We start from the raw sequence: 22,966 nt of genomic DNA, 5'->3' as shown, positions 1-22,966 counted from the left end.
TGAGCCCGAAGCGTGATCTATGGTGAGAAAGCAGATAAGAAGGTGGGGATCCGGAGGTGACAGCGCTTCAAGATCAAATTATTTCTAGCGGGTAGTAGGTAAGTACGTAACTTGACCAATACGCACAAGGTATTTTAAGTCTCCTTAGACGTTATCAAATCGTGCGATGTCATTGGTTCTCTTATTGCCGCTCGGTCACTACTTGTCTATAGCGGTAAACAGCGTGCGCGCCTCGCTCGCGCCCACCGCGCAGCGGGACCACAAGGACAAGTACCGACACTCTCAAGGTGTGTTATAATTACGTCTACAACGACCTATGCCACTAACTTAGAGTCACAACTGCGCCACCGCCGCAAAAAACACCTGAGGTGACTTACTTCGGATCACGATTCATCAACCGCTCAGTATGAAATCCGTTCAGTAGTTTTGGCGTGAAAGAGTAACAGACAGACACAGTTACTTTCGCATTTATAATATTAGTTAGGATTAGGATTAATAAGGATAATAGGCGCGTTTTAACTGTTTCTTGTTTGTTTCAGATAAATCATCGGAGTGAGAATTTCACCAATCTTTGACTCAACGAGTGAACGCATACATCTCTCATATAATACAAACAAATTAACTAGATTAATAACCTATTACCTATTGATAACAAAATTCTGATCTATATTCAACTTCAACTACAGGTTCATAATTGAGTTAATTATTTTGTACTGTTTTATCGGGTGAAGGTGTTCAAACAAATGCTCAGTCTAAGCTAAATAGAGGTCTAAAATAAGTCTTATTCTTATGTAAATAATGGTTATATCAACTCGCTGTTGTAGAAAAGACTAAATTATGGTTGTAGACACAGGATGTCACAAAAATCATCTAGTACTTATATACAGGATGCGATTGAATTTATAGTTTAGAACATTTTTATTTTAGTTAGTTATTTTACTATTGACGGGACAACGCAAAAAAAAAACTTCAAGAAGTGGTAGTCTGTGATTTGAAAATTGTAAAGAATAAAGAAATGGATAAGATAACTATAATGATAATATAATAGCTAAAGCACAGCTTCTATTGTAACTTCTTACAATAATTAATTTTGATTTAATAGTAGATATACGTTTCAATAATATAAACTCAATCTAGATCAATCGCTTTGTTAACCCTTACTATGATTAAAGATCCCACATCGTTTTGATCTTCATCCCTTTGAGTTAAGGACGAAAACCAATGAAAAATATCGAATAGACATGCCCAATTAAGGGTTAAGCGGCGTGAAAGTGGGAGGGCGTCCCACGCTACATGTCCCACTCTAAGAACTCACTAAAAGGCTAATCTACACTGAATGAGAAGCGCCGCGAAAAGCAGGGCCCTCTGCCCAACCGTTTTTACACCTTCAGACATTGCACATACAGTTCATAAAGTCTTGTTATTAAAACTGCTCTTCCTTAAACTCGCTTCCCTTTCAGTATAGATTGGCAAAAGCAAAAGGTCGTTCATCGTTTTTATCGTTCGATAGTTAGATGAAAGTTGTGGTCTACCTACCTAGTTAGTAATTTTTCATAGGTACCAAGTAGCATTTAAATTTAAAAATTCGTAGTCCTACGTAACGCAGTTTTTTTCTTTCTTTCAGTAAGACATTAGATTTAGGTGTGAAACTATCGTACTTGCTATTTTAATAGTATACACATGTTTGCAATATTATTTAGTATGAATATTATGTAGCAAGAATCAATCGCTATGCTTTTGTTTCAAAAAAAATATGGTGCTTTATATTTATAAGAGTTTTAGCATTTTATAAAAAGCATTTACCGTCGTAGGTGTCGATGATAATTTAGCTCGAAATCATAATTGTATAATTTAATTATCAACAAACTTGTTTATTCCTACGACGGATTCGCTTTTGTAGATTTTATATAAAGGTGTAAATATTTATGTAAAAATAGAATAATGGAATGATCCAGGGGTGCCATGACAAGAAATGTAAAAAGAAAATTATATTTTCGATATTGTGATTTCTGCTTTTTAAATTTATGCCGTTTAATAACTTTTAATCACCTATTTTGAAAAATGTAATCGTAATTCAAATCTTCCTAGAATTATAATGTACCTAATGTTTCTAGTAAAGATTATACACAATGTATCATCCTATCATACAAAATAAAGACTTTTACAAATTCAGATACTGTTTCATTTTACATATTTTTAATAAATAATGCAATTATATAGGCAGTTTATTCTAAATCATGTTACGCTCTAGGTGAAAAAATAAAAATAGTTTAAATATTCTTATAATTTATTATACAATTTATCTAACACTAAACTAATTACACACTAAAAAAACTACGCCTCTTGCACTTTCTCCTCCGGATACTTATCAGTCAAGAAACTCTTGACCTCTCCATACTCCACCTTCAAATCTTGCCTGATCTTCGCGTGGTTTCTGTACTTTTCATACTTCCTCAGGAAGATCTTGTAGTGTGGCATCTTTTCGTAGAATCTCGGGTATTTCTTCTTTTTCAAAATCAGCCTGTCGTTCATCACATACTGTGTGAAGTCCAGGGTTTCGTCTTTGCCTATCTCCTCCTTGGTCCTAACGGTTGAAGGGCTGGCGATTACTTTTGGGAAGTTTTCGTTTTCTGCCTTGAACTCAACTAAGTGCAGTTTCTTCTCTTCAGCCAGTTGCTGGTGGTTCCTCTGCAAAGATAATGGATGTTAGAAATGCCTGGATCCGTAGCAAGGAGCATACTTGGTTTATAAAAGTCTATGTTAAGCTTACTTTTCATAAATGGAAGACAGTATGTGTAAACTATAGAGAATGCGCTAACAGTTCGGGTGCATTTATTAATGTTTTTAATTTCTTGCATTGTTTTTCACATACCTAACTGATAAATTCCACCTTACTCAAACATACTACCTCTGTCGAGTCAGTCACTATGAGATGGACAAAACTTGATGGTCCCCATGCAAAAATGTAAAGAATAAAATTTGTACCTGTTGCAGCAGCCCAATGAAGAATGCCTTGACAATGTGCTGCAGGTTGTCAGACCCCTCGACCTTGGCCCTCAGGTCCTTGATGCCGATGGCCTCGCAGATGGCCTTGATGGCGCGGTGGCACTGCAGCCCGTAGCCTTTGTTCTTCTGCTGCACGTAGATCTTCGTCTTGCCGAACTGAGTGTAGAAATCGTGGAATACTGGAAGAAATAAATAGTTTTGGTCTGTGTTTTATGCGGCTATAGGACCAGGGACTGAAGGCACAAAATTAAATTATAATAATGTGATAATAACAATGTGAAGCCATTTGGCCAGTGAAATATGAGATTTGCAGAAACAATCATAGATATGTTTTTACTATAGAGAATTTAATTGTTTGTGACGCTCCTAAATTACGTAAAAAATATCTTTAATCATTATATGGTAATCCCACAGGTAAGTAACCCGTTAAAATTTATTTCTATTCTATTTAACCCGTTAAAAGCTATCAAAATCTCAGGCGGAATTAAAAAAAAATGGAAATGATAATTTTTTACTTACTGGTGTGACCGTTGTAGATTTCGAAATGCATGAGCTTCTGTCCAGCTCGGTTCTTGGCCTTCCTCAGTGCAGCTGGAGCTTCCTTGGACCTCCCAAACCCAAAACCTGCCAAGCCTTGGCCGTTTCCTGTCACAACCTGAAAAATAAAGTGGGTATTAGAGGTAAGGCAATCAAGTTGAGAGTGTTGAGACTTGTCTATGTTTTAAAAATAGGTATTTTAAGAGTATAGATATTTCGGCAGTAGTAGTGATATTGGGCTGCATGAAAACGGCCTCCTCAATAGATTAAATTGTCCATCTACAATGGTGGTTTGCTTGTGTTGGGGTCCACCAACCCGCACTAGGGCGGATGGATTGATGATTTTCCAATGTCTCCATCTTATTCAGTATATCTTTGCTCAACCCATTCCATCCTTATTTAATTGTAGTCTATTTACCATAGCTTGGACATTCCTTGTACGTCCCAAACTGCCTTTCATTATGAGAAGGGATCTTAGTTGAAGGACAATTGTATCAAATCCGTGGTACTCATCTGAAATAATGAGGTGTTAATGTTAAATTAATAAATGATAATATTGCTTATGATTCATGATAAGTACACCTCCAAACCATTTATAGAGCATATTGTATTAGGTAAGTATATTAAAACTATCTCACATCCAAAAAATATTGTCATTTATTATCATAGGAAACATGAGTGAAGTAATTTCATGATTAATCACTGGAATTCCGATTTCAAGCTGTAGATTGATCTCTTTACTTACCCTCTCCTATTGGGTCTGGGGGTCCAATTTTACGTCCAGGCATTCGGAAACCTGACCATCCTCTTTCAATTGGACTTAACTTGAAGCGGCGAAAGTGTGTCATGGAATCTCTGATTTTGATCAACTTTTCCATTCTAAACAAAAAAATAAAATTAAATAGAGTATTACAAGTGATACCCTATTACTTAACCTGTAGAATGGCTATAAAAATTAAGTAATTGCTACAGAAATTTAGCAAAATTGTAACATGATACAGTTACATTATTCTTCATAATTGAAAGAAGCTCACTTACTTATGGCAAGTGGCAAATGGCTAATGTAATTATTAGTTAAACATATATTACATGTACCTTTCTGGGTCATCCGGTAATCTTTGTTGTTTCAATAACTCTCGTCCCCTGATCACCGGTGCTGATAGACCGGGCCACAGCATGTTCACTTTACCAATACCAATAACTTGGCCTCTGTTTAAATCTCTGATTCTGATGCGACCGGCTCCTCTACCTCTACCCTTCTTTGCACCAGGGTTACTGACTGATGTCACTGACTTCCATAACTTTTCAGCAGGCACTGAAAAGGAATTTACCATTGGTTTGAATCGAATATGCATAAAAATTTGATTCACACGGCTAGTAAGTACTTACATTTGTTGAAAAACGATATGCAGGCCACTGGAGTAGTGTTAAAATATGCCTTTTGGAGGTTAGAATTTATATTGTTTTGAAGTGCAGGCTTCTGCCTAAACACTAAACTAAGAGGTTTATGTAACACATTTCCTAAGGTTAATATTCTAGAACACATTGTTATAGCTTTACTCGAAATTTACAATAAAAATACGGGCCTCTTGAGGGCCCGATTTTTGACGTTTATTTATAAGTGCGTTTCAAACACAACTTTTCAACATTTTAAAATAGCTACGGTTCATTCCATTTTACGTATTTTTTAAAATATTACTGATAGGTAACTAGTTTTAAAAAGAACTAGTAGTCATTTTGTACTTCTTAATTTTTTTTTTATATTTGCCCAATAGGGATTGAAATATTTTATTCTTGCCTTATAGAATAATACGCATAATTTTATTAATTTTCAAACGCACTTCAAATCCGTTCATTTTGTAATTTTTCAAAATTTTTATACTTGCATAGAATGATAAAAAATGTTGTCGGGAAATTAATTAAAAAAGTAACAAAAAAACTTATTTTCTTTACCTGTTCTTTACTGATATTTTGACAGTTCATTAAAAAAAAAGTTCTAAAATCGTCCGATAGATCCTCTATAGATCTGATCCTGTAGTCCCAGGTCCCACTGTCCCCGTAATTCTTGTGCCCGCGGGGACAACGATACTTTCAGAAAATAAATAAAGGCCCGTTGTCCCCGTTGGACGTGAGCTCCTCAACGGGGACAACGGCACTTAATAAAAAAATAAAAAATCAGACCCGTTGTCCCCGTTCTCAAAATAAACTTTAAAAAACACAAGTATATTTTTTATTTCACGAATTTTATATAATATATTCACATTAAATCGCTTTTTTTAGCTTAGATCAATTCATAACTAACCTGGGTCATAATTTGGCAAATTTGATGAACTTGTAAATTTTAAAGGATGCGCTAACGGCAAGACGAAACACTGCCGAAAAACAAAAGCAGCACAGATTAAAAAAACACACACTCACGCCTTGTACTAATGTACTCCCTTGCGGGGTAGGCAGAGGTCCATTGCTGCACCCACTTTTTGCCAGAGTGTTATGTTAGTCCCAATGTAATAGGGGGCGGGCCTATTGCCATTTTACGGGCACATCCAAGACGCGAGAACAACTATCTGTGTTTAAACAAATAAATAAAAAATAAATAAATATGTGGGGACACCTCACACACGGCCATCCGACCCCAAGCTAGGCAGAACCTGTGTTATGGGTGTCGGACAGCTGATATATCTACACAAATATATAGATAGATAGATACTAAATATAAATATCAACACCCAAGACCCGAGTACAAATATCTGTCTTTAAACAAATATCTGCCCCAGCCGGGAATCGAACCCGGGACCTTCGGCTCAGTAGTCAGGGTACTCACTGGTCACTAACCACTACGCCATTCGGTCGTCCTTTTCGTGCTAATAGAATTCGGAAGGGACAACGACACGTAAAATTTTGACGGCCCGTTGTTGTCCCCGTTCACTATTGCCCGCTAAGGGTATAACGGAACAAAAATATAATGACGTCCCGTTGTCGTCCCGTTGACAACGGGACTACAGGGATATGATGTCCGTCTGTTCTGTGCTCTTTCAAAAATTACCGTTAATACATACTTTTTAGATATTTTTACATACGCAGGTTCTAAAAAAAAATTAGGACGAAGAGAGCGTGAAACGTGGTTGATTTCCGAAAAACGCTTTCAAGCGGAAGATAGGCTATGGTGCTAGTTGGCCTTACACTTCACCGAATACACATAACTGGAATTTAAGGCAGTACCATCCTGGTCCTCATGTCGCAGCTAACCATCTAGGTATGTAGGAAATGGCGCCTGTGCTGCGGAGACCAGAAAATCACCTGTCCAAACAAGGGTTGAAATGGCAAGCGAAAGGGAAGAGTAGGCCGGGCCGACCCCGTACCACCTGGAGGCGGTCAGTTGAAAAGGAGGCTGCATTAACTGGTCTCGGCTAGGACGACCTGGAAGCTGCCGCGCAGGAGCCCTATGTGCCTGATGAGGGATAATAGGATTTCATCATCATCATCATATAGGTACACTTGTCCAAAATTAATAATGCACATGCAGATCTTCACACCCGAATCATTAAATCGTAAGAGCCTTAAAAAAACACTTGCATTTTGCACCTTGTTCGAAAGAAATAGGAAACAATATCATGTGCCACATAATCGAAAACAACCAATCTGTCAAAGATTTCTATGTGGCGCATTATCAATTTTGGAGCACTGTACTGTGCGGCCGCCGTGTCTTCATTGGACGACCGCGCCTGCGATGGCCTCCTGGCGGTTTCTACTGCAAAGCGATGCTTGCTTTTTCTTCTGCTCGTTTTCTGGATGTAGTCACACGACCAAAACATCTTCAATTTCTCTCTCTTTCTCAACTACCCCTTCACGAAAGGTTTTAAAAGGTAACAAATAATAATTATGTTCAATTCTATAATCCTACACTACAATTTTGTGTTACTTAAAAAAAATAGAGCACCTAGCAGGTCTACATGACAGTGTAAAAACTTCCAAATTAGTATTTTACGCTCTAGCCGACCGAAAACACGCCACGATGATAATAAAAGACCATTTCGTAGGTACAACTGAAGGTCCCTATGTCAAAATTTTACTTTGTTCGATTAGAATTTAGATAAATCATGCTTTATTGGTAAGTATAAGTATATTTTTCTACATGTACCTACTACCTACACAATAGTTAGGTAATTACACTGATTTTAAACAGCAGTTAAAGTTTTACCTACCGCTAAAAAGCTTCAGCTAACTCCCCTCAGTAGAATAGAATAGGAAAACCGGGGGAAATCCGAACTTTCTGTTCAGTAGCCGTCGCGTAGTGGTCGCGGTCGGTCGTGCGCTGCGATGCGGCCTCACCGCGCATTTGCGATGTTGTTCGGACAAGTTGCTGGATGAATAGACGAGTGTTGTGTCAGTGGTTGGATGTTGGCGACTGTTTTAGCGGGTTCTTGCTGGCTTCGGAGAAAATGTAAGTATACCTACTTTAATATTTTTAATAGGTACTACCTACATATTTTATAATTTTATAACTTAGATGTAAGTAAGAGTGTAAAAGTTGGACGCGTCTATCTATGCGATTCTATTCGATGAAATGAAAACAGCACCAAGAAATACTTGGCATTTTTTGCATATTACTTATATCTTTAAAAGTTCATTTATTTGTAAGTAATTTTGGTTTGCGAAATGACTGGCTAGTGTACATTTTTAAAGTAAAAATTATAAGATACGTACGAGATAAAGGTCTTAGGGTCTTACGTTGCGTGTTACCATTGAACATCGGGGCATGATAAAATAAAATAAAAATGCTACGAGCACTACGACGACGCTAAGACAGTGGTTACGAATTTCGTAGCACCACCACGCCACGTTGTCGTAGTATGAAAATTTCAGCAAGTAAGTAACCTATAAATAACTGCTAATTTAAATAAAGATTTTACATAAAATTCTATCCTTCTAGTACCACAAAAGTGTAAGTTAGTGAAAATGTTTGTTACTCCTTCACCTAAAACTAATAATCAGATTTTCATGAATCTTCTATTAAAAAGAGAATCACGGACGGGGTCTCGTTAGAACAAACCGACCGCCTATAAAATATACACTTCACATAAACATTATATTTAATAAACAGCCTTATCAGAATTCCTTCTGAAAGATATCATCTAATTTAACCCAGGCGCGGCGCGCGGCGGTGCCTGCGAAATGCTGAAATATTTTTCCCATTATCAGCCGCGGCCACGGATATTTCGTCGTCACTTAGCCAGATAACTTTAAACCTTAAGTGTAATTCCGTGGGCCTGACGTGCCCCGGGCAGGGCCGCCGTGCCCCGGCCAGGACACTCGACACTCTAAGCACGTTTTAGTAATTTAGAATAGTGAGTAGGCAGTCCTTCAGCGTCTCTGGCGGGCTATTCCAATCCCACGAATCTGGATCTCATCTGCGTTTAATATTTAAAACGCCCGACGGAACGCCGCTGTCGAATCTCTCCACAGAATAAGGCCCCGGCTGTTGTTCAAAATAAAATATTAATGAATGAGAGCTTGTGATTCTGTTTTATCTTCTTCGCGGAAGATTAAACCGACGTTAAAATTTATAAGTTTAAATAAAAATGTGTTGTTCCGGAAAGCGTTGTTTTATGAAATTGCCGTCGTTACGTCCCAAGTTTTGAGAGCGAGCGCTTGGATGTCGTTAATTTCAATTACGGGATAAAAGCCTTAAATTCATACGGGGGTAGAAAATCTAAGGAAATGAAAGTGCATGAACTTCGCAACACGAGAGTTCGCAAAGGACAACTACGAAAAGAACTTTTGATGAATGAGTAGGTAGTTTGGTTGATAAAAGGTACGGTACCGAACCTACCTTATTTATGAGGGTACTTTTCTTGGTATGAAAATCAAAATTATATTTAGTTAGTTCTTATTTTTGAGAATGGCAGACACTTTTTTATTTTTCATTTAAGGGTCTGCAAGGGGTAATCGAGGGTTGGCATTGTCATAGAATTATGTAGTAAACGATGCTCTACAACCTTGAAAAAAATCACACAGGTAGCCGAAGAGTCTAGCTAGGTGCTGAATGATTCGAATTTAAGTAAATGCGTATGGATAACTGTAAATAAAATTCAGAATATCACGAAAAACCAGAAAATCACACTCCCGTATTGTAACAACTGTTTCGTAATTATTATGAATTTTCATATGATTTTTATCATATTATAAAGTTAAATGCTTGGACTAGGCGCTAAATACCTTGTTTTTTAATAAACACACACTTATTTTGTGTAAATTAATCGCAAACTTGAGCAATTTTTTTCCCTCAAATCTTCATACAAATATCTATGGCGGCTTTCTGTGTTATAAAATCATAAACACAAGTGACGTTTGACTCAGTCGGCCGCTGGCCTCCAAAGAAGGGTCACGTCGGTTTAGGCAGCACTGACAGCTCGCGATCTTATCGTGTACAAACACAAAATCACTGCACATTGGTTGTCATTGCACTTTTTCAACTTTTATGACACCAACATAATTTGATTTGAAATTGAGGAAGCATAATTCTTTTATTATATTCAATACATTAAATTAGATAGTGGGTAATATTCTCGTGACATTACAGTCTCGTAAAGGACTGACGAGGAGCAGGAATATAGCGAATGGATCTAAGTGATGACAATACGCAGGAACATTAGGTTAAGGATCAAAAATACAGTCTCATGGTGCTGGTGGAGGTATGGTCTCGTGAGGATCTGATGAGGGCAGTAACACGGTGGTGGCTCAATTTTATTTCAAAGATGTTAATAGCTAAAAGCATTGACTTTGGGCTATTAATTATATTCTTCAGAGAGAGAGAAAGATATTTTATTTTTCCTCTGGATGAGTTAGGTTTACTGGGTTTACTAAGTTCATTCTGTTAATGGCACCAAGTTGTTATGTGTTCATAAGTAATAATTATTGATTAACAAAATGCTGTTGGTTCTCCACGAAAATGTAAAAATAAAAATAATATAAATAAAAATAAATTCGTAACGTAAAATTGTAAATGACGGAATTTCTTCTATAGACAGTAGCCACTAAAAAAAACCAACGATAGATTGCGTGATTTGAAGATAAAGATAAAGATACATTTATTCGACACATAGACAGCAACAACAAAAAAAAGAAAAATATGGATTTCAAGAAAAAGAAATACATACTTATACAAAACAACAAGGACAAAAAAAATAGAACATGAGACAAAAACAAAAATACAGACAAAATACAAAACAATAACACAACGGTTTGCTGTCCGGAGTGTTGAAACGGCACCAGCTCAGCATGAGCTGTGGACAGTAAGGCCACAGCACTTGATTGATCGGCGAGCTGAGCACCAAAATCAAGAAAATATTCAAAGTTTCCATACTCGCTTTTCACGCACACACATCACAAACTCATACCTTGTTCTAGGAGCAATGTCTACCCTGCTGCATTTCCATGACCACTTATCACTAGTGTCCCACCAGTTTCGGTGCTCAGCGGAATAGCACCATTAACCATTATTATTCTGAGATATCATCACTTTTTATTCTGAGTTACCCAACATAAAATCACGCCATCTATTGAAATCATTTTTTAAAATTAGGTTTTGTCTATGGTGTAATCCCCAAATTTAAGGGTAAAAGCTAAATAATTCTATTTTAACCTTTTTTATACCTATTATATTAAAAGACCTAATCAACGATACCCTACCTACACCATCAAAATAACCGGAAAAAATATCAGCCCCAATTTACTTGTATGGGACAGGGAGTACCACAATATTTTTTTTGGGGTACTCCCCATCTATGCGAAATGACAACTTGATATCTTTACCCGTTTCTGAGAAAAAGGGCGGTGACAGACGGACAACAAAGAGATCCTATAACGGTTGCTTTTTTCCTTTTGAGGTACGAAACCCTAAAAATAAGAAAAAATATTATGCTGCTACCAAAAAATGTACTTACAGGTATTGAAAAAGCGGTATATACTAAACAAGTTTATAATTATATATTTTTATTTGTAACTTTTTAGTTGTTTTTATTCTATGAAATTTTACGTCAGTAGTTCATGATCATTTTTTATTTCAATAATTTTGTTGTTATTTAAATAGGTACCTTCAATATGCATATTTTTGTAATGTGAAAATCAAGCCCTTTCATTCGGTACCTTACACGGCAATGTTGAATTATTATTTTTTCGATCATCACTTATGTCCTCTAGAGGGTGCTATGTACATTTTAATGTAACGTCACATAAACTATAACCATCGTGCAATCAATACGCGTCTAACAATACTTCATGCATCAAAATTTATCAAGCCGTTTAGGCTACAGGAGGGAACAAAGAAACAGACAAATATACATACATACAATCAAAAAACATTACCTTCCTCCTTCGGCAGTCGGGTAAAAAGGAGTAAGACAGGGGGTCATTCTGAACTTTTGTTCTACGAGTTTTGGAAATTAACAAAAAAAACCTTTTTCATAGAAACTTTGTTGGACACGTGACTTTTTACCATGGAAAACGAATATTTTTTTTTCGCGAATTTGCAAAACTCGTAGAACAAAAGTTGTTCAGAATGACCCCTTGACTCATTCCCTTTCGGCTTAGTTATAGCCCTTTTGCGACACTATGAATTTACTTTGCTTCGTCGTCGGGGTTCAGTTGGCTGGAGGATGTCCGAAACTTATTATCTACACTTTAATACTTGTAGTTACCTTTCTACAAGTAAATACCACATTTGTTTGAAAAAGCTAATCGGGTTCCGAGTATGGAGTAAAGTGGCACTCCTATTAATTTCTACTCTTTCCTGGTGCCTACCAGTGTAAGTAAAAATTATACTTAAGTACCCTAAAATCACCCAAAATGTACTTGAACATAATTTTCAATAAAGTTGGCGAGTAAAAGTTTATCGAACCACTGTGCAAACTTACATGTGTGCGTGTCACTGCGTGTGCTGTGTGAAGAGCATTGAAAACCCAAATTTGGCGCGGCACGTCACCCTGTACGGGCCCTTAAACCTGGGTGCCCCTGGTTTAAATGAAAAATAAAAAAGTAGTAAATTAGCAGGGGGCCAGTGACGTCATGTCAGTGCTTCTTTTACTTTTCATTCCTTCAGTTTTCTTTGAAAGTCAACCATCATTACCTAATATTGTAGGTGAAAGTGCTTTCCCCTTTCCACCGACTGTATTCAGAAAGTGATTTAACCAATGCAATAAGTTTGAGTGCCGACCAGTGTTCAAGACAGGAATATTTTTATTTATTGAGTGAAATTCCGCCAGTTTTGCCCAACCATAACAAGATTTGTTGGAAAAATATCAGATTTTGTTTGGTAGCAAAAAGCGCTAAACTAAGTAGGTTTTTTTTGTTATGTACCTACCAATTTTTGTTCTCTTATTATAACCATATTATTATACCTACTTATTATAACTATGTAAGTTTGTAATGTACGTTCCCTGCAGGACACATAGCAAATAAAAGTCTTATTTTTTAGTACCTACCTTCCTACCAGAAAAAATAAAACCTAAATTAATAAAACATCCACAACATTCGGTAATTTTGATTATGACTTTGCCACATTAAAGAGTACTAGCTCACACAAAACTACAAAACCTCTTTACGATATAAAGCTGTAGGTACCTAAGTAATACCTATAAAATCAAGGAACGCAAACCTGAACTTTTTATTTGAGTCTGAATGAACCGCGTATTTGTGTTTGTGTTAAATCCGACTGAAACTACAAGAAAGCTGGGAAAACAACAACCGACTGAGGGGGGTCACTCTATTCGCGCTGCTCTGCAAGCCACGACTCGTTCTTCTTGTATTAATAATAATAATAAATAAATTCATTTATTTCAGGTAATTTTTCATAATTACAAAAATAACCCATAGTTGTTGTTAGTAACAATAGGCCTTATTTTTATGTTAGAAGACAGATTATAGAGTAACCCTCGAGGCTCTGGTACGAACTTTCTGATTTAATTCACGCCCCTGTTCCTACGCTAGGTTTTGCACAATAAATCTGGCAGTGAAAGTGTTGGCAGAATAAATCAACGAATGCTGGACTCGACTACAGTTCGCTGCCAAATAAATTTGGTTCGACAAGTTTTTATATCATTTGCTCAGTTCTGGTACTGCTGGAGCAATAAGGACAGGCCTTGGAATAGCTATTTATGTAAAGGTTACAATTATAAACTAAGAACTCAGCTTCTTTCGTAATACAGAATTCATGCTGAAAATGTATAGCTTTCAAATCTTTATATATAATATATATAATATATTTGTTCTCGGGTCTTGGATGTGCCCGTAAAATGGCAATAGGCCCGCCCCCTATTACATTGGGACTAACATAACTCTGGCGAAAAGTGGGTGCAGCAATGCACCTCTGCCTACCCCGCAAGGGAGTACATTAGTACAAGGCGTGAGTGCGTGTTTTTTTTGTTTTTTTTTTTTTTTCAAATCTTTGTAAGTACCTATACAAAAAGACATTCGACCGCTAAGATAAGCAAAATCTGTATATGATAAAAATAGTTAGCCCATATTTTAAATGCTGCATACGTTTTTTCAATAAAATTTAGCCGCCATTAAATCTGAATTAAACAATAGATTAATTACCCAATTAAAAACAATAAACATGAAAGTTTCGGTAAGGTAACACTAACTTGATAACATAAATAAATATGTTTCAGTATACAGGGTGTTGCAAAATTGGTATACTAAGGTAAGGTATTGGTATTCTTACGAGTATTTCAGTTTCGGGCTTAGATATAACATGCTGCACATGTAGGTTTCGGCTTAGTATACCCTTTTTGCAACACCCTGTAGAGTTGCGTGTAATGTGTATGCTAAAAACAAATACCTACTTTAGCTAAAATAAAAAAGAATTCTGTCTTTTTAAATAAGGCTAGAAACTTATTTGCGCACTCGACGTTTTCCTTCCGCGCTAGTTAATAGTTTAGAAACTAACTCATAAAACCTTATATAACAATGAGGTGCCAAAGTATTGGGAATTTGCAAACGCCGGGCCCATATTCAGGCTCGTGGCTCGTGGCTGAATGGGGTGCGCCAAGTTCCGGACCAAAAAGTTTTAATTAGCGGTTACACTTTTTTTAGTTTCGCGCGCGGCCAGCGGCCCTTGTTTCCGGGCTATATCAGATGTCAGAGTTCCATGTTTAAAATTTGCTCTGAATTCGAAATGTTTAATTTATTTTGTAAATGGAATCTTGATAACAATATTTTATAAGTAAATAATTAGGAACTAAGGGTGCTTACATAGATAATCGGGTTACCTGTATCTACCTGAATCGGTAACCTGATTATGCGAAAGCGGATTTTGAAATCTTTCAGTGAGCGCTTTCGCATAATCAGGTTACCGGTACAGGTAGAGACAGGGAACCCGATTCTCTATGTAAGCACCCTAAGTCGCTAGGTTTGAAACCAAGGAACATACGAGTAGTATACCACTAACTATTCTAACGAGGAGGTCCGAACCTACCTTTTTTGCTTTATTTAATTACATAGTAAGCTTACACATAAAAAAACTTACTTGACTTTATTCAAATCATTGAAAGGCTCCGGCTCGCATCGTGTATTTTTCAATGAAATAATTTCCTTTGATGAAATGCGAGAAGGAGCTAATTAACGAACGAATGAAACTAAAATTCAGTTTGAAATGTAAATTGTAAGCCTAACTTGGCGAGGAGCGCCTGCATACACTTCTAGGTGCTCAAGTTTGTTTGGGGAATACATTGCTTCTTTTACTTTCAATTTTCAAGTTAGTTAACGTCAGCCAGCGTACATTATAATAATATGTAGGTATCAAAATAAAGGGCTGAAAATTAGTTCTTCTGTTAGGGCACGAAAGAGCGAGTGAAATGTCAACAACTTTTAGAAGATAAGATAGACAGTGAAAATATCCATGGAAGTCTCCTGAAACCTATAGCATCTAAGTAGAAAACATCGAAAAATAATATATTTTTCCTTTTTATTCATTAAAATCGCTAGGTAGGTATAATAAAAGTTTCATCAAAATATACATCTCCGAGTGAAAAGGTTTAGAATATATTAGACTAAAGTATAGGTTATCCCCCTTATTCATAAAAAAGTTAGTGGACGCTTTAGCTATTGAACTGTTTTGTCCCTCTCTATCAAATGATAAATTGTTCTCTGTCAGAGAGTGACAGAACAGTTCAATAGCTAAAGTGTCCAGTAACTTTTTTTTAAATAAGAGGGTATGTGTTTAATTACGTTAAATAAAATCTTATAAGCAATTATAATAATTGCGTAGGTCTAGAGCATCCATAAAACACCGTAACGTACGACTTAAACGAAGTCCCATCTCCTTCGCTATCAAAGGGAATAAGCAGGCTTCTTAGGAATTTTAATTAAGGATGAGATTTCCCGACATTCGTAACCCACTTTTCCTCGTGCATTAACCCGCCGCGTTAAAGTTAAGCCACTTGGCCTGGAATCGCGGCTCTTAACGAGAACTTTGATTCATTTTTTTGCGAATTTCACTAATTTTCCAAAGACAAAATTAAGCAAATTTTTAATAATTATGAATAATTTACTGTGACTACGAAGCATAGGTTACTCTGCTGTTGAAGGCCGTTTTCCAAAAAGTTTTTCGGTCCATGTGCCATATGTGTGTATATCGCCATAACTTTTTTCGCACAGGGATTTGATATTCATGAGCTCCCACAGTGACTATTATAGTATATTAAGGACCACTTGCAGAAACATATTAAATCTAGTTTTAGTGTCAAATTCTCGATTTAAGAAACGTCAGTCCGTACAAAATTTGACACTAAATGGAGATTTAACACTAAATCTAGATTTAATATGTTGGTGCAAGTGGCCCTAAAATACCTTTCTAATGACATATTATGTCATGTCGTTATTGTTTCTTGGACCATTCTGTCCAGTCCTCCATCAAAAAGTTACTGTGCATTTTGTTAAATAGGTGTCTGTCTATTTTAAAAGCTTAATTTAAACGCTGTTTTTTCTACGCATCACGTTAGTAAGTATTTCTTTTAAACCTCATTTTTAACTTTTACCACGAAAAAGGTCGAGACACCCTCCCGTGGAAGGTTATACGTGAAGTTTTTACACCGTGAGAGCGGCGAAATAAAATGTTACCTTTAATTAAAATACTTTAACTTTTCGGATAACCTGCGTGAGGGTTGGCTTTTAAGTAGAAAGCCTTTTAACGATGGACTTTTGTTCTTTCATGAGTTTAACATAACAAACACTAGATTATTCGTTTCAGGGTGATTTTAAAAGCTATACAAAAACATAACTGTATTATATTGAAGGAGGCAATATTGATCCACGCAAAACTATGATATTGATTTTCAGGAATAAAAAATAGTTATTCAAAGTTTTTTTTAGCAATCAACAATTTAACGCGAGAAAAAGTTTGCAGCGTCATTTCAATAACCAAAATATTTCATGACTTTTCGATGCGGTTGGGTAAGAATTTGCTTTATCGTACCATAAATTGCGTCCAAGATTCGTTAGAGAAACGATAGATCACTTCTGTGAGGTCACACTAGCTTACATAAAATGAAGTTTCGACTGTATATCGTCGTGTAACATACCGATTGCATTACGGCTACCGTTCGTTGCACCACCGACGCATTAGCAGTTAACGATCCATAAACAGCGTCGCTCTTCTGTCTAATATCTGTCAGATCCATACAAGTTACGTCAGATTTGACAAACGAGCGACGCTGTTTAAGATTGTTATGTCCGGGGGTGGCAACCCCACAGCACTGGTTCGTTCGTTTTTTCTCAAGCTAGAGTAAGGCCTCTGATCCCTCCCGCCACATTCCTTGGAATCTACTGGGGCGGGTTTAATTTGTGGTTGTACCTGAGGCCTGCCCCTGTACCGACATATTTTATAGCCATGCAATGCAGATTCAAAAGATGGGTACGCTTTGAAGCTCTTAATTTGAACTGAAGGAACTTTGAATCCCTGTAGAGTGTTGTAGATTGTAGATCCGTTGTTAAAAACATTCTATCTTTAGAAGGAGATACTTACATATTTTTCTAGATATCTACCTGTATCTCTTTTTTCGTTTAACCCTTAACAACTTTTATTTATTTATTTATTTAATACTTTATAGAACAAATATAACATAAGTGGACTTAATGCTAAAAGCTTTAAACTTTTAAATCTTTTAAGCTTTAAAAACTTTTACTAAGTTTGTGCTACAATACAAAACACAGATTATTTATTTACAGCCTTTAAGTATTTATTTCTATCCTCAAATCTACTCACCACTCAAATCTAGTATCGTTACGAACAAGGACCTTCCAGCTCGCATTATCTGTTACAATGGGCTCTCAAACACGACACAAGTAAGAGCAAAATACCGGTGGCACTGTTAGCTTTACCCTACTCTGTCGCTCCTTTCGGCCACATACGTTTGTCCACAACTGTAGGGCCGTGTTTATTTTATTTTCCGGGTCACTTTGTGAAGTGTAACGGCGCATCGTGCGCGAGACAGGATAATCTACGGAGGTAAAACAAAAAATAAACGGGGACTCACTCTAGCTTACGAATAACACGACTCAAACTCGTTCAAGGCATCGTCCTAATAGAACACGATCGTATGAATGATTGATGTCGAATAGTATTTTTGTTCATAAAAAAGTTTATGTAAAGCTGCGTACAGACCGGCCAAACGAACGCCAACGAACGGGTTTCGTTGACCTTCGTTGCTGCAATCTTCCCTGTATTATGTATGATAAATATCCATCGTTGGGCGTTCGTTGGGCCGGTCGGACTGCATCCCACGAATTGGAAGTCGTGTGATGCTCAAACTCAAGCTGCTTATTGTTTTTACTCAGAAGCATTGTTACTATAAGAGGGGGGTCCGGTTTCTCTGCACTTGACCGTACACAAAAAACATACCGATGGCCACATGGCCAGACAGCAGATGTATATTAAATTTTCAGTCCAGAGTAACCCTCCAGCTCTTCGGTCATACGACGCGGAAGGTTTTATTAAACAAATAGCATTTGCTTTATAAAACTTTATCCTTACTTATTTGACGAAAATACAGACTAGTGTTTTTAAAAGGTTTATGTTCAATTGTTGGGGTTTGTGGACGTTTAGTCAGATATAAGGGGTTTATTTATCTATTTATCCATCAGGTTTTTCTTGCACCATTCGCATCGGCTTTAGACACTCACATAAGAAGTCCGGGATAAAAAGAAGTCTTGAGCTCTCAGGGGCGAAATAGATGAGTTAGGAGGAGAATGAATAGATGAGGAGTATATTTTTTTCAAAATAAATCCCCATACTTTACATATAAGGGAGCTACAAAATAATAGCATACCGTATGTAATAAGGACATGCACAAAGGATCCAATCTACGGTGTCAGGTGCACTGTCCCTAACACCCTGTATATAGAAAAAGACGTAATAAAGAAACAGTAATTAAACAGTCCATTCAATACTTTATTGCTGCAAAAAGACAGTAAAGAATTTAAATTCTCGCTAGACTACGTTTAAGCATTTTCGTAGCAGAAGCTAAACCTAGACATACATTCAGTGAGCAAGTTGACGGGGTAATAATAATCTTTGTTTTTGATGGGATCTCATTTTTTGTGTTTTGTAGACAGTTCTACTTTTTTTTCTTTTCGGTACCTTCTAGGTACGTAGGTGCGTTAACTTAATTTGGTAGGTACCTACCTACCTACCTACATAAATCGCAAACTTGATGTAAGAATCAAGAATCTTTATTTTTGGCTACGTAATGTACGTAATGAATAAACGTAACTTTGATACTTCGTACTGCATCAAATTTCCCTAATTAAATTTCAACCTTAGTTTCCAATAAACAAAGTTCATTGTACCTACATTTAGAAAATTTGACTATAAGTGGTAGCACTGGTGCTTTGTCCGTTGGTAGGTAAATCCATCCTTTGCGGATTTATTTTGCAACCTATATTTACTTGGTGGGGGGCACTGCCGTGCCCCCAGATTAAGTATAATTATAATATTTGAGGATATATCTTTGTGGTAAGTCTGTAAATATATGTCTATCGGATAGCTGTAGATATTACAAATAAGTACATATTTACCTAATTTTTTTTAAACAAACAAAATTAAAATACTAAACTTTAAAACTAATTAACAACCCAAACTAAAAGAGAACCTATAAATATATTTGTTTTTTTTTATATTTGGTCTACAAAACTGAACATAACCAAGGACTTATTGCTTGTTATGTTCTACTAGTTGCATACAAAGCTTGATAAATATTTTTTGTTCAGTTGGTTTTATAACTTGAAACCAAAACAGATATTCTGGTTTTACTATAGTTATTGCACCGTCGCTGAATGTTGCACGCTCATACTCAACCACGTATTGTCAGTCAGGGAGCTCTCAGCAAAATGGGCGCACATTTTCTATAATGATTCTTGGAACAATGTAGTTGAGTAACATATTCATTCGTGCCATGTGAAAACCTCGGGTATCCTCCTTTGTCTGCCATCTCATTGCATGTATAATGATCTCAGCCGACTTTTTACGTTTTTCTGCAAACTGCAGTATTTATTTTTTACCCCGGCTGCCGCTATAGCCTATTGTATTTCTGTGCCACGATATTATAGGATATACATGAATGTGGGATGGAGAAAAGGTCGAGACATGATAAACCTTTTTTTTAACAAGTACAGAATTTTAGCAGTTAACTTTCGTCGGATTTGTACTTAAGTACCTGAAACCTGAATCGACTGAGCAACTTTAAGGGTTCACAAACACAATTCGCTGGTTTAAAGTTCATTCTGAGCAATTTGCAGCGTTACAGCTCGGTCCTAACAACTTGATAATTCTTGAAGTCGGCTGCGATTACACTTTTGTGCTTTGTCAAACTAACCAACTGTCCATCTTTGAAAGACTGAATAGGCGGTTTGTTAGTTTGACAAGGTACAAAAGTGCATTCGCTGCCACCTTCAGAACTAGCAAGTTGTTTGAACCGAACTGTACAAACGCCTAGCACGTAAATGAAGTTTTCCTTCTGGAAACGCAGCCTTAGTCAACCCGTGCACTCACGCCCCCTCGTCACTCTCAGTTACGCTAAATAGCTTTGTTACTGGCATAATTTAAAATAAACACTTTTTCACTTTCCCCTTTGGACATACAACCCAGTTTCGTGAAAAGGCAACTTTTTATTGTGATGTTGGACGATAAACCGCGGCGGCTATTTAAGGGCTTAGGCCCTTGGGCTACTAAACCCTTGTAGGGTTTTGTTTGTTTTGGCGTAGTTCCCTAAAACTAATGAGAAAGTTTGTGTGACTATTCCATGGCTATGGATCTGTTTACTATTCTCGTCAGGATTTCGAATGAAATCTAAATCCAGCGTGGTCATGCCATACTAGAACGGTGCATTTGACCGAATGTGCACGTAAAATATTACACTTTTGACGTATTTTATTCAACGTTTCCTAAATAAACTCCAAAATCGATGAAATGTGAATAAACCCAGACAGTGTATTGAATAGCTTGGAGTTTGTTGAAACGTACTCATATTATAATAATATTATCCTAGTTGGTTGGTCTTAATAAGATGTTTAGTGATCGAAACTCTGCCTAATTAAGCCAGGAACATATTACTATTTTGTGAAATTTTGGCGGATGTCAAATACCTATTTAAATATAATACGTACCTAACAAGATTATATTTCCAGGTAATTATTAATCCATAATCTAGACAATGCTGTTGTGTTGTTTGTTGGCAGGTGTAGGCGGAACCAGGGGGTCACTGTATGTGACGAAAAACTAAGTTTTCGAGCACTTTATCTCGTTTTATTAAACGTTGTATGAAACGACCGCTCTCTCTCGTTTGTTTTTCGTCAGTATAGAGTAACCCTCCACGTCATATTTTACTCATAATAATGGAATATTTAGAGCACAGTGGATTCTCTTTATTGTGCATAACAATGGTCTGATACCGTCCTATGTAGGCATGTCATGGATGGAAACCAAACATTTCTAAATGAATTTTCTATATGTACTTAGTATACAGGTGAAATATAGTAGGTACATTGTACTTTCGCAATTGCTTTGAATCGAATTTAAATCGTTAATAATCGAACTTAAGTTGTAATATATTTTGCATTTTAACTCGATCAATCCATTGGTTTAGATTGTGCGTGGATAAATCAGTCAACACCAGCGCCTTCACCGTTCCATATTCTTCTTCTCCCTAGCCTTCTTTATTTCATCATAAGCCAATAATCATCCACTGCTGGACACAGGCCTCTCCCGCCTTCTTTATTTAGGATCGGCTTTGTGCATCAAAACCGGTACCTACAAATCTCCTTTCATGTCAGAGCTTTTCACGTTGGGGTAGGTTGTGTTGGTATTTATTGACGGCGTTATGAGCGATAGTTCCCGCTAGGCCCCGGCTCTGGAGACGCTCCAAGCGGCTCCATCGTAAACTGAAGGCTCCGGGCCTTGGCCTCATAAAACTGTGGCGATAACCCGGAAATCCCTCTGTAAAATATAATTTTTGGACTCATAACTTGCTCGTAACTTCGCTGCGGGTATTTTTCTATATTTTTGGATGTTTACTTGCTCACCTACTTTGTTGAAGTTTTGGTTTGATGTTCGATCGAAGAGTATTTTGTGGAGTTTATGGGATTGAATAGATAAGTTTATTTTTTCAGTAAAATGGAGGACACAATATTTTGCTATTAGGTACGTGTCCACCAGCCTGTGTTTTCACATTTTGGCTTCGTCAGTTCAGTTACGGGAGGTGCAATTATGAAATTAAAAAAGTAAACCCAATGTTTTTGTGATATATATAGGTATGTATGCATTGTATTATCTTGTATAAACTATACGTCATCAATCCGAAATTAAATTTTGAAAACCAAATATCATCTAGCACGATCAGCCCACCCTTGCAGCACGATTTGTTTTATATTTTTATTCGTCGCATAATTCTCGCACTCAGTAGCTGGCGGCGCCCCCTGGCGGGCCTCCAACTGTCGCCCCTAGTTAGAACAAATGCTATCGACTGTGCGCTGCGGTCCACCGGAGGACCTATTTATACAAGCTCTGACAACCACCCAGACAAGTGGTAACGATAAATCCGCTATTTATTTTCTGCAGCAGTTTTAAGTGTATGACTGCGGGGTTTTTTATAGATGCACTTGTGGTTTCGAGGTCAGTTGAGCTTGAGAAGTTTTTCAGATGTTCTTTTGATCTTTTCATGGGGAAAATTTACGATTGATTGTTGAAGATGTGGTCTGAAGTGATACGTCAAAGAGCCCGAATTCAGTTCTTGGCAGGAACAGATTGTTTGATTTATTTCCTGCCACTTATACGCTACGATCTGCTACGGAATGCTACGCCGCTACGACGTAGTAGAAAATATGCTACGGCGTGGCGTAGCATGCACTGCCTATGGACGTGGCGTTAGTGGTA

General features: G+C 37.0%; 3 protein-coding genes across 3 annotated transcripts in view; 2 read left to right on the top strand and 1 right to left on the bottom strand.

Annotated features, from left to right (window-relative positions):
- The window catches only part of LOC105380832 (autophagy-related protein 2 homolog A), a 33,105-nt gene extending 32,060 nt beyond the window's left edge, over nucleotides 1–1,045 (top strand). Inside the window, exon 39 of the mRNA XM_048630099.1 lies at nucleotides 540–1,045. Within this exon, the coding sequence (XP_048486056.1) occupies nucleotides 540–556 (17 nt within the window). The 3' untranslated portion in view covers nucleotides 557–1,045. The remainder of the gene's footprint in view (nucleotides 1–539) is intronic.
- A 1,229-nt stretch (nucleotides 1,046–2,274) lies between these two features.
- LOC105380809 (28S ribosomal protein S5, mitochondrial) lies at nucleotides 2,275–5,184 on the bottom strand. Its single transcript, XM_011550416.3, has 7 exons — nucleotides 4,933–5,184; nucleotides 4,639–4,858; nucleotides 4,289–4,422; nucleotides 3,962–4,056; nucleotides 3,526–3,661; nucleotides 2,986–3,185; nucleotides 2,275–2,688 (listed from the first exon to the last, which is right to left on the bottom strand). The coding sequence occupies exons 1-7, from the start codon at nucleotides 5,087–5,089 to the stop codon at nucleotides 2,335–2,337; spliced, it is 1,296 nt and encodes a 431-aa protein (XP_011548718.1). The 5' UTR covers nucleotides 5,090–5,184; the 3' UTR covers nucleotides 2,275–2,334.
- A 2,650-nt stretch (nucleotides 5,185–7,834) lies between these two features.
- The window catches only part of LOC105380833, an 81,061-nt gene continuing 65,929 nt past the window's right edge, over nucleotides 7,835–22,966 (top strand). The window contains exon 1 of the mRNA XM_048630194.1: nucleotides 7,835–7,984. Within this exon, the coding sequence (XP_048486151.1) occupies nucleotides 7,908–7,984 (77 nt within the window). The 5' untranslated portion in view covers nucleotides 7,835–7,907. The remainder of the gene's footprint in view (nucleotides 7,985–22,966) is intronic.

The sequence above is a fragment of the Plutella xylostella genome, chromosome 25 (genome assembly GCF_932276165.1).
Source record: "Plutella xylostella chromosome 25, ilPluXylo3.1, whole genome shotgun sequence".
In the NCBI taxonomy this organism is placed as follows: Eukaryota; Metazoa; Arthropoda; class Insecta; order Lepidoptera; family Plutellidae; genus Plutella; species Plutella xylostella.
The sequence above is the reverse complement of the archived record's forward strand: the minus strand, read 5'-3'. Positions and strand labels throughout refer to the sequence as shown.